The following is a 12,678-nucleotide window of genomic DNA, read 5'->3' as shown; positions in this document are numbered from 1 at the left end:
TATTATGTCCATAACTTAGTGGCTCCCTGGCATAGGAACAGAATAAATCTGTCTCCAGTACAATTGTTACACTATCTTTCATAGTTATGGTGTGCCTTGTTCTCAATTATATTTGGAAAAAAAACCCCAACCAAACCTACAAACAGTCAGCTGCAAAACTTACTTTACAGTTTACAATACCTTGCTGAATGGATGTAGCCTGAATCATCTGTTTGTAGTAGGAATAATAAAGTCCACACTCGGTTCTGAATGAAATCTCTCTTTCGACCTCCTGCAAGTGAAGTTCAACAGGAAATTCATTTTCCATTTGCTTTTCACCATCATCCAAAGCTGCCTTCAACTCCAATTCCTGCAGACCAGAGAAACTGACCTCCAGAGAGGCTTCAGTCCCTGGGTTTCACATCCTAAGCAACTCGGTTCAACCAAAGGTGAACATACAGGGACAAATGAGGGTGAGAGGCAAACAGCTGGGGTGTAAATGACTCTTTCAACTGGGGAAATGTACAAGCTCTTTGTGATTCTGATCTGCTGCTTGGAAATTTCACTATTTTTTTGCAATATGACAAACTTAGATTGGCCCAGTGGCCCACAGCTGGGCTGTAAAGCTGCACATCCCTGCTTTGAGCATTTAACCTTTTCTCCCAGATGCAGTTATCCCACTGTGCTCCACGGCTTTGCCAGCTCAAGGCTCAATTAATTAATTAATTCAGTGCTCTGAGGGGGCTGCACCATGGTGGCAGGGACAGCTCAGCTGGCAGGGGATGCTGCTGCCCACCCGTTCAACACTGCCAGCTGCCATCACTCATTCCCAACCTACAGCTGAAAGGAAAAGAGACTCTCTACTTGGCTTTAGGGCTAGGTGAACTTCTTGTTTCTAATTAAAAATGTTCAAATTATTTAAACTAGGTACACTTCAATGCAGGTACATTTCAAACTATGCCTTTTTCTTAGCCAATATTGCAGCAGATGGGGTCTAGTAAGATCTGAAAGCTCTTTGCTGTGGAATGCATTTCCTTTTGTTACCTCATTAGTTGTGAAGACCTGATGAAATTTAACAAATCCACAGCTTTGGGCAACCACGTTAAAACAAAGATGGCATGAACAACCAATCTGATGAGAACTAACAATTGTCTTATACAGAATTGTTCTATTATTAGTGATCTTTTTAGTAGTTTGTATAATAACATCCCAGCAAATGTATCTCCTAAGCAATAAGTTAGAAAAGGTCTCCATCCAGTTAGAAAAAGTTTAAACTGAGGTTTGAAAATCCAGTGAAATCCCTGTATGTGGTATATGCAAATCACTAAAAAACTTGTCTGATTTATAAAAATAACTTTATGAATTCATCTTTCTGTACAAAAGAATCTTACTGACATTACAGAATATTACTTTTCCAGAGACTTTTATGAATGCCATTCTTGTTAATGCAACCTTGCACAGATCCCCAAGACTTTCAACTTTCTCATGCAATCCCAACTCTTATGCTGGAGCAGAATCAGTTCTATTTCAGAGCTAATATAAAGCTTGACAAAAAAAATCACGTTCTTCTCTCCTCTGCTGCCCAGTGCAGGTCCTTCTCTCAAAGCATGTGTTTTATTGAAGTCAGTTGTTGACAAAGCAATATTAGTTCTGGTCTGAGAAAAGTCAATAGATAAAACCACAAGTGATTTAATCTAAGTTCTCAATTAAACTCTCCAGCTGCTCTGTGACATATAAATCATCATCACACCAAAAGCCACACACTTAGCAAATTGAGAGTGCTGGATTTTAAACAAGCTCTAGTTTCAAGTTCATCACTACTGGAAAGTTTTCTAATACCAAAAAGTGGCTGACTCTTAAATGCTCATAAAGGCAAAAAAAAAGGGAATGCTAACATTTGGAATTTATTAAGGGGGAGAAAGGAGTCACAGAGGGGGATCTAATTAGCAAAAATGCATTCAAACATGATTAATTTGTAATCCTGGCACCAGCTGTATTCAACCAAATGCTATACTTTATGAGACAAACTCTAGTGAGTTTTACATCTGTTTCATGCTAAGATAACATCTGTTTGATTCACTGAAAATACTTTTCCAGTTCTACAGCAATTTATACTTTTCCCAGCCTTCCATGTCAATAAAAACATACAGACTTATGGGTAAACACAGTGAGAGCACATGCTTATCTGTCTGTATCTTCACTTTGTGAGGTGGTAACAAAGAAGTTATCACTGTTCCAAGGGAAAAATAAAGAACACATTCCTCTGGGACACACAGAGAGCTGCTTATTATTTCAATTTATGCAATTGCATCCTCATAATATTAAGCATTCACAACCAAATACAAAGGACTTTCTCTCAAGGGCAGTGCAAAATTTTAGAGCTTATGATTTCTCAAACTCCTTAAACAAGTCCTTCAGAATGCTGAGCAAGCAGCCAAAGTCTCAGTTGAGTCTTTCTATAAATAATGAGTATAAATAAAGCTCAGATTACTTTTCTTTTTTTGAGATTGCTAAAACAAAACTTGTGTAACTGAAACTATTTATTAGTTTTTCAATTTAAGACCAGGGAGATTTGAACATTTTCTCAACACACAGCTGCTGTCAATGTTCCCAGTTGAGAACAAGCCTTCAGCAAATGTATTTAATCCTTTGAAAGCCCTCCTGGATGGTAACCTAAAGCCCATCTGTTGGAGTGGTGTGCTTCAGATCAGATCTGACCCAGAGTAAAAGCACCCCTGGCACCTCGACAGGCACCTCTGTGCAAAAGAGCTGCCCAAAAGAACTGCATGCCCTCCTTCCCTTCATGCCTGAGCATTCCCTCTGTGCAGTTCTCATCACCTGTTTCCCTGCTCTTCTTCATGCAGTCATTTTGTTTGGGGCTGGAAGGGACCTGAAAGCCCTCCAGTGCCACCCCCTGCACCATCCCAGGCTGCTCCAAGCCCCCATGTCCAACCTGGCCTTGGACATTGCCAGGGATCCAGGGGCAGCCACAGCTTCTCTGGGCAATGATCTTTGGTTTGCATTCAAAATGTAGAAAGGGAAAACAGGAGCACTTCACAGACTAAATCCTGGCATTCCTATCCTGAAAGACTTGCAATCTTATATTTTCATTCCTGACTTCCTGCAAGCAGCAATTTTATTAAAGGAAAAATCAATATCAGTATCTAAACTCTTACTCAGAAGGGATGAAGAAGAAATGAATGCTCTGAAGTTTATCTGTTTTTCTTACAGTATTAATTTGCTACATGGCCTTGGCTTATTCCTGTTCAAAGTGTCTTCAGAATCTGCAGTTGAACAAGCAATGGCTGACAGGAGAAATGGCCCCTCATTTTGCTATTTGCATAGCAGATTCTGTTCCCAAAAGATGCTACACTGGAGGGGCAGCCACTAAACTGCTACTGAAAATCACTGAAAATAGACAAGCCATTTCAGATGTGTTATGCCAGAACATTTACAGAAAACTGAGAAAGGATTTTTGGATAAGAAATCTGTTTTGACTTCCACCATCACAAACAGAAATGTTTGTTGGTTTAATGTATATGAGAAGAGATTCAAAATTTTTTTCTCAAAAATTAGTTGATCAATTTAAGTGATTCTAACCTGTGATCCCTGCTGGAAGGGGACACAAACACAGCTCCTGACTAGGTATCATGATATGCTGAATCTTTTCTGTTTCGTTTATTTTGGTCATTCTTTCAGGAAGTCTTGAAATTAAAAAAAAAAAAAGGAACAACTGTGTATTTCTTTCATAAAGAAATACACAGCATAAACCACTTTATGTATTAATAATACACTTTATGTATTTCATAAAGAAATACACTGCATAAACCACTCTTCAGGATGTGCTTTTTCAGTTTTCTGGTAAGAAAACAATGGTACATCTTTCTCCTGTGACCATGGCTAATGGATAATAGCAGGCACATTTAGCAGCAAACAAGAACAAGGCTCACACACAGAGCAGCAGCTGAAATCAATGCACTGTTGAAAGCAATATTCAAAATACAGCACAACAGTTGAACAAGGACCAGACAGTTTTTCTACTTGGGTGAACCATTGCTGGAAGACACCCAAATCTGAACTGGCTTTTGATGAATTGCAACTGAAATTACAGAAAGGCAATCACTGCAAGTGTGTGTGCAAGTCCTGACTCCAATTATTTAGGAGTTAGGAATCATGACTTTGCATAATAAACTCTTTTTACTTTCCATTTCTAGAGTTGAATACAACTGCCTACTTTTTAAACATGCAGTTGTGGTGTTCATGTATCAGTGGGGTCTTCAGAACCAAAATTTCACCTTTTGCACCTAAAAGGTGTTGTACAAATATCTGCCTGGTGCAGAAGTGTCAGGAAAACACTGCAGATCTTCAAATACAATGAAAGATGACAGAACAGGTCTCCCATTACATCTCTGTAATAATTAAGTTGCTACACAGATCCTTTTGGGCATGAATTCTTATCATCTGACTGATTGTAGCTTATTGGATGAAAGGAACAAAGTTCAGGGGAATAATAAATGTTACATAATTTTTGTATCAGATTTCAACAACATAAATCCTCAAATTTGCCCCATTTACAGCCAATTCAGGGTGACTGAAGATAGCAATTTAAAATACATGGAAATAAAACTGATTTAGCATTTTTCTTTTGTATGTTGCAGAGCAGTGATGTTGCTCTACTGTATTTCACAAGCATGGGGATTAATAAAACACAGGATGTGCACTTGTAATGCATCCATTTATTCTATGTTATGTTTAAGAAAACATAATGCAATGAGATCACCCCTGTATTTCACTAATCAAGGCTGGCAATAATTGTGGGGCAAGGATTAGACTGCAGCTCTCCCTTCTGAGAATCCGGGCAGGGGTATGGACTAAAATAAAATTTACACTTTTCAAACTTTTAGAAAGTTGATACCTGCAAAAGTAGATGCTTTGGGCAAACTATAAAATGTTAGAGAAGAAAGCACCTTTTCCACTTATTTTCCACGTGATTTTTGAGGGTCTTATCTTTCTCAGTATATAATATGTGCTGTAATGAAAAGATCAGCCATGTGAGAAGTGCTGGAAAACATGGACACATCCCTGGAGAGACCACACTCCTACACAGGCACAGAGACAGCTGTGGATTGTTTTACAGATATTGGGATGAGCCTTCCTGCCTCAGCTTTGCAGCAAAGTTCAGACTCTCCATATGCACTTTTCTCTTCCCCTGCCACTCCTAAAGCAGAATTTTGTTTGAAGTGAGCACTGTGCAATCCCCACATGCATGCTCTGGTGGAGATCACATCCCTCTGAAGAAGGGGCACTGTGAGACCAGGGAGTGTCTGCAGCTTTTTCTCCTTTTCCCTGCTGCCAGATGAACTTGATGCTTTTAGAATCTTTCCACCAAACTGGCTGAAATTGCTCTTGTTGCAGTGTTACCAGCTATCCATCACCTCCATGGGGTGAAAGAACAGCTACAAAGACAACAGAATCCAGACTCCAAAAAACTAGAGGGGTTTATTTCAGTTCTGATATCTAGTGGCATTCTAGTGTACTTAAAATGAAAACAGTAATTATCAAATAAAACAACTGTTTCACACATTGAGGGAACAACTTAATTATAACTACAGAGCTGCTTATTTCAGTCAACTCTGTGCTTCTCTGGGTCAGTCTGACAGAATAAAAAAGATGCATCCATTCTGTTCATACATTGCCACAAGCCCATGACTGCTTGTACTTGGAAATATTCAACACCTTGAAATTATTCACTGCTTGCTTTTTGAAGGAAAAGGCAAACCCAAGGTGTACCTTCAATAAATTGAGCACAACCTCTCTATATAATCAAGGGAAGATAAGGGTGGGCACAGCACAGTGTTTATAGGTATAATACAACAGCAATTGTTGCAGGAAATGCAAATTATTTGCATTAGGGGAATATAAATGTTTCTGGGTCACAAAAAGTGTAGCATAGAAAAGACATATTGCAAGGCAAGTATTCCAGTTAAATAAATGTACTCTTTGAACAATACACTACACAGACCTAGCAGAATGGATTTGAGGCATTTGAAAGGGAAATGACTCACCTGTTCTTTTTTCTGGTTAAATTTAGCTGTGGGTACAGCTGCATTATTTTCTCTGCAGTGATTCTATGAAAGAACTAGTCAGTCCTGGGTCTTGGGAATGATGGGGTTGACATTAGTGAATGGCAGAAAGATGTGTTGAGGTTTGCACATTCAGAATGACATTATATAATATTACTTTTGTCCCTAAACTGTATTACAAAATAATATTACAACAGTGGAAATAAAATTCAGGAACTGTGTGCTGAGATTTTGCATACTTTTAACTGTTGGTTTTTATTTTAATTTTAGATTGCTTTGGATAAAAGTAAGATGATTATAGAAAAACATACAGTAAAATGTTGAAATTTATTGTAGATAAAGATAAATTTTTGGAAGAACCATAGCTACAACTCAAACAGGAGCTCTCTAGCAGTATTTTTAGAGAAAAAAATTGGGGACAGGTATTTATAGAACTGATGAAGTATGGTGGGAAGGGAAGTACAGCTTTTTTTAAATGGAATTTTTAAAAATGAAATATTCTGGTCTTGAGCAGGTTGCAAGACAAGTACCCAAAAAAATGAAATTTCATAATGCTCATATTAATGCTGCACAAAACTAGGATGAAACTAGGAAAATGATTGTTACCTTGATATTGGAAAACCACAGGTCATTTTCATGCAGTGTAGCTACATAAACAGAAGTAAGGAGTCCAAGAGAGATGGCAACAATTCCACCAACAGTTATTGAGAGTATGTTCCAGAGCTTTCCACCTGCAGGATCTTGGAAGAAAAATATTTCAGACTCTAAGTGTGAAACATCCATTGCCTATGCTAGCACAGTTTACATTCTGCAGGTTACAGGACACCTGGTTTTAACACATCTTTTGTTTTTATTTTCCCATATGAGAAAATCAGAGTATTTTATTTATATACAAAGTGAAATAAAGTGTGCCTTAATTGGTATACTTTAAATTTAAGAACACCATGATCCTATACAAGTTTAGCTCCATGCCATAACTAATTTGTAAATCTGAATTGAAATATCTTCCAGAACTTTTTAAATTCAAGCAATACAGCATGACTGATGACAAAGCAAGAAATTCACAAGAAAGGTCTAAAAATAGCTGCCTTTTTGGGGGGAGTTGCTCAGTTTTTGTAAAAAACAACAGTGAAGGTTCAGAGGCCTCAGTAAATACCCACAAAGAGAGTGAAGGGCAGCCAAAGCAGCCTTTGATGATGGTGCCATGCTCTGAATTGCAGATGGGCTCCTGGAGCAAGGGCAGGGATGGGGTGATGGCAAAGAAAGGATGTGTTCTGGCCTCCCTGTGCACTGACATTCCTGGGGCTTTTGTATTTTCAGTGTTAATGTAAGGTTTAATATGGATTTGAGATCTGGAATTGTATATTTGAAATGGCTATTTCAAACTGTGTGTGACATCTGCTTAAGGGTTCCAACTGCAATTCCCTGGAACTGAGGGCTGGGCTGCAGGAGAGCTATGAGCTCTTATTCTTTTTGTACAGAGCCTAAGTGAGTTTGTGCAGAAACAACAACAGAACTTTCCTTTCATCTGCCCAAATGCAGACAAACATTTAGAATTTAGATCAAAATATCCCTTAAAATAAATTAATCTAAAAATGTCCCCAAAAAAACAAGGAACTTTGTCAGCTCTAAAGCTCTAATTCCATACAAAAATTTACCTAACCAGTTAAATTCAAATTTTATATGCAACCTGCTTATTTATAAGTACATTTCATCAGTTGTCTTCAAATCCTTTTATGTTACCAATGATTTGGACTGGGATTCTTTGAAGAACTTTGGATGGCTACATACAAGCTGATGGTGTGTCACCAATAATATATTGAAACAATTGTTCTCACCAATTTAAATTTAAGATTTTAAAACAGATATAAGATTGACATGCAGCAATCTGCATGAAACCCTCTGTCTCATGCAATTAATTCTGGTGATATTCAAGTATGGAAATGCATTTGCACATGCCTAGCTCTGAGCTGTGCTTAGGCCAGATCAAAACCAAAACACCACTAAAAAGCCATAATGTCACTTTGTTTTTCATTACCCACCAGGAAGAATTTTCCCATCAGGCTTCACACTTGTCTCCTCTGAAGGCTGATCTTCAGCTGCTTCTGTGCCTTTTCCAACCCTTCTCTGTCTCACGGTTGTCATGGTGTCAGTCACTTTAATTCATTATTCTTCAGCCTGACTCCTAAATGGACACACACAAGCAATGCATCTTCCTACCCAAGCAGTCACTTGATACTGTATGAAATATGTGAAAATAAAACCACATTTACTGACATCACAGACTTTGACTTCTAGAACTCTACATAAAGGCTGTCTTATCAAAATGCAAGGTTTTCCTTTAAATCTGTACCACTCAGCAAATTATAGAAAATATTATTTTAGAATTATAAAGACTAATGTTCACCCTTTTACATACTCTTGAACAGGTTTTCAGAATGATTTGTTATTTTGACTGCCCTCACTTTTTTAGCCCTTGACTCAACATGCCCAACAAGCTCCCCTTTTTTAAAAAGTCTGAGCCCTTCAAAGAAAAATTAGTTTTTTCAGCCTAAAATATGAAGCCAGTATTTAAATCTTGACTTTCTGGAAACACCCAAAAAAGGGGGTCAAAAGATGCAAAAATGACGCCAGAGAACACCTGTGTTATAAAAAACTAGAAACAGCATTAAAAGAATACCAGAATTGAGACCATCACAAGCCCGAAAGCTCGTGCAGTCCCAGCCCTGTCAGTGCCAGGTGCTCTCGGCTCCCGGCGCCGCTGTCACCGGGCACGGGCGGCCACCTCCATCCATCCCTCCATCCCTCCCTCCCCGAGGCACCGCCCGCTCCATCCCGGCAGCAACAGCTGCTCCCGGTGCCGGAGCCGAGCGGGCTCCGCGGGCAGCGCCGCAGGGCAGCGGCGCCTCAGCCGCACAACTTTGTGTGCAGCTCCGGCAGCGGGTGAGCCTCGCCTGCCCCTCACACACCTGGGGAACACGCGGGGAGCCGCGCGGGCTCCCGCTCTGCAGAGCGGCTCCGTGGCACTCCTGACCATTCACTAATTCATTAACAAAGGCAAGGTGCTCATCCCCGCCCCGCCCGCGGTGCCGCCGCTCCTCGCACGCCGCTGCCGCAGGGCTCGGCTCGGCCGGGGCGGGCAGCTCGCAGCCGGCCCCGCCGCCGCGGAGAGCCGGGCCCGGGGCAGGGGCAGGGCCGGGCCCGGGGCTCCCGCGGCCTGCGCGGCCCCGCCGGCTCCCCCCGCCCGCTGCCCGGCCCCGGTACCTGCGGCCGCTGCTGCCGGCGCTGCTCCGGGAGCCGCCCGGGCCCCGCCGCGGGCACGGACGGGAAAGCGAAGGGAAAGGGGAAGGGAAAGGGGAAGGGGCGGGCGCGGCGCCGGGCGCTCGGCCCTGCCGGGCGGAGACCGAGAGCCGGGGCGGGCACAGGCGCCCGTCACAGGCCCGGCCCCCGCCCCGGCTGCCGCTCCATTGCCGTTCGAACGGGCCAGGGCGGGCTGCGGCGGAAATCCGGCACAGCCGGGCACGGCCGGCGCTCCGAGCCCCGCATCCCCCGGGAAAGGGGCTGCGGGGCCGCTCCCCCAGGGTCGCGCTGTCGGAGGATGCTGTGCTCAAATAGCGCCCTAGAATTTATTTGTAGTGTTTTTTAAAATGTGTTTCTAACCCCCCCTCTCCCCCCCGATATAGTTCCTTATGTGTGTGATTTTAAAATTGAAGTTAGAGCTGCGTGTTCTGTTCAACACGTTATGAGCTCCCCTGTATTTCTTGCTTAACTGCCCCATAAACGTTTAGAGGGGAAAAGACCTTTTGTAGCTGGAAGATAACGGCAATGCCGGACTTTGTTCTACTTAATGGGAACAACCTACCTCTGCAGTAAGTCTTGATTGTAAGTTTTATTTGTGCTGTCTTTAGTAATTGTAGAAAAAGCCATGCCCCATGAAGCTGTAACCAACAAACCAGCTCCAGGTCCTTTCACAGGAGCCTGATTTCCCAAAAATCCACACAATTTCTGTGGAATTGTCCATGAGAGTTCATTTCTTCACGACAACATTTAGTTGATTTTCCATCACAATTTTATAGTACAGCAGTACTTTTACTTTTTTTTCTCTCTCATTTCATTGAAAAACTTAGTATTTCGAGCAGGAAGAGCCATGAAATTCACAGAAAGCATGCTCAGACACTGCAAGAAAATGATGTGCTAATCATCCTGGTCATTCTGAACTTTGAAAGCATTGACACTAGAAATCAGGAAATTTTTCAGTATCTGTTCTGCGTGCTTATTTTGTTTTGTAAGTACTTTTTAGAACCAACAGAATTATCTTCCTCTGATCAAGTCCTCCAAATATTTAAGCATTTCTACTGTAAGTCAATTTACAGCCATACTTCTTTTGGGTTTGGTTTTTTTGAGCAATGAGGCATGTCACACATTTGTGGGAATGCTTAAAATAAGAATGAAAACTAAATAAATACGTGCCTTACCATGGGCAATAGATTTACCTTCCTTTTGTCACTGCCACATCCTAGATGTCATGTGTTTGTTGAAATGAACACATTGTATATGTACAAGAAATTTTACAGTGTAGATAAACACCTTGAGTGCCTGCAGGTTTTTGTGCAAAGCAGATAATGTACTTACATTTCTAAGAAGGGCATGCTGTGGAAGATATTTCCTGGAATAACAGTTCTACTTCTCCACTACTTGTAAAGAGGCCAATGCAAAGTAAATTCTACAAGAACAAGCAGTTATTGAAATGGTTTAGAAAACATAATCAGTGAAGAGCTTTAGAAATGCCAGAGAAGGGGGGAGTTGTCTTAATTCTCCTGTGTTTTATGACCCCATGCATGGATGTAATGGATTTGTAATGTTTCAAGTATGAGAATCCAGAAGAACTAAAGAGCTTCCAGATGGATATTAATATCTAAAACTTGTATTATAAAATGTAAATTAAAAGTCACCAAACTGTGGCTTGCAATCAGTAATACTGATGATTATATCATAACTGTATTGTTATAATACTGTTGCAATGCTGGCTTCTTACTTGCCAAAGTAACAAAAGGAAATTTAACAATATTCTGTTTGCCCATTCTCTTCCAACTAGATCAAAGTAGTGGGGTGTTCGTGTTGGCACCAAATTAGCCATAATCCCAATAAATGCCAAACATCCACAAACAGGAAATGGTTGGAAGAAACTTTAAATTCTGTTTATTTGTGTTTTCTTTTGGATTGTACTTTAGAAAGAGCTACCATGAACTAGAAAAGCAGGAGCACTCAAGTTCTGCCCCAGTAAATTTTAAATCTAAACCTGCAGTGTTTTGAGTGCTGTTCAGCAGCCTTGCGGTTTGTGGCAAACATGCCAAATTTCTGGGTTCTACTTTTCTCAACTTTTAAAGCTTTTCAGGCTCCTGAAGTTTTTGCTTCTGGGCAAAAAAAAACCCCAATCTTGGCTTGACCAATTGTGGATTTCATTAGCCAGCTAATCTTAGGTCAGTTGTAATGGTGTATCTCCCCTTCCTTTGTGTGACAGCTCTTCTCCAAACGTGCCTGGAGGGATGCAGAACAGGCTCCCTGTGGTGCACCAGCTTTCTGCAGCAATTCCAGCCCTGAGCACTTGCCAGAGACCTGGGACAGTGACTGAACCCCAGGGCTGTGTGCCAGGGCTCTGGCTCCTTTCCTCCCAGTTCCCAGGGCTGTTCCAACCCTCACAGGACCCTCGGTGCCCGGTCCCACCTGTGGGCACCCACGGCCAGGTTATTTATGGGGAGAAGCTCCTGAGGAGGCTCCTGGGCTTTGTTCAGCTGAACAAGGAAGGTGTTTTAGCCCAGTGAACGGGATAACACCTGGATGCCACATCCTACTACAAAGAGCTTTTCCCCCCAGGTTTTGCATGAGAGAAAATGTGAAAAAGCTGCCTAACACGGCATTCTGTAGTGTTGCATCTAAAGCCATTTGCAGTTTCAGCCTTTATTTCAACATATTTGGTCCAGGGCCCTAATAATAACAATGAGAAAATGGCAAAAGATTGTTTATGTAACTGATACCAGCAGTGGTTATCCTGGCCACACTCTCTCTTTTCTCCCCAGCAACACCAACTGACTTTATTTTTTCCTGAGAAAGATGGGAAGAAAAGCTCCAGCAAGGCCAAGAAATATGCTGTATATTTAAAAATAGGTTTCAAGATATGTTTTAGCTTATGTGATGGAAAAGCAGAAGTCAATCACCTGAAAAAAAGCCGATTAAGGCTTTCACTCATTTAAATTAGGGAAAAAATTCCTACTAGTTTCATTATGAATTTTGAATTTGCAGTTCTTCAGCATGGTGCCACCCTAACTGCATGCAGGCTTACAAATATTTTGACTTAATAGTTTCATATTTCCTCACCACAGTTACTTTGATAAAACTTGTAATAGCAGTACTTAAACTAGTAATAACATCTAATACTAATAATTTCATATGACAGTAAGAAATGGCAGTAAAGTATTTCAAATACTTTTTGTCTCAACAGATTTCCCTCTCTCTAAACACTGGTTCAGTGTTTGGATTTTCTATATTCATATTTCATAGAGGCCAAATAAAAGTGACTAAACAGTTTAACAAAAAAAGTTTATTACCAAAATACAAT

At 41.0% G+C, this 12,678-nt stretch overlaps 1 protein-coding gene across 4 annotated transcripts in view; it reads right to left on the bottom strand.

The window, feature by feature from the left end:
* DPY19L3 (dpy-19 like C-mannosyltransferase 3) overlaps positions 1-9,494 on the bottom strand; it is a 35,652-nt gene extending 26,158 nt beyond the window's left edge. The window contains exons 1-4 of one of the 4 annotated variants that reach the window (XM_064722970.1): positions 9,327-9,494; positions 8,105-8,300; positions 6,669-6,802; positions 181-271 (exon numbers count right to left, since the gene is read on the bottom strand). In XM_064722970.1, the coding sequence (XP_064579040.1) occupies positions 181-271; positions 6,669-6,802; positions 8,105-8,207 (328 nt within the window). In that variant the 5' untranslated portion in view covers positions 8,208-8,300; positions 9,327-9,494. Of the gene's footprint in view, positions 1-163; positions 272-6,668; positions 6,803-8,104; positions 8,301-9,031; positions 9,125-9,326 lie in introns of those variants that run through there. The other 3 variants (XM_064722972.1, XM_064722968.1, XM_064722971.1) reach the window with 3 other exon arrangements.
* Positions 9,495-12,678: the final 3,184 nt, after the last annotated feature.

The sequence above is a fragment of the Zonotrichia leucophrys genome, chromosome 11 (assembly GCF_028769735.1).
Source record: "Zonotrichia leucophrys gambelii isolate GWCS_2022_RI chromosome 11, RI_Zleu_2.0, whole genome shotgun sequence".
Lineage (NCBI taxonomy): Eukaryota > Metazoa > Chordata > Aves > Passeriformes > Passerellidae > Zonotrichia > Zonotrichia leucophrys.
The sequence above is the reverse complement of the archived record's forward strand: the minus strand, read 5'-3'. Positions and strand labels throughout refer to the sequence as shown.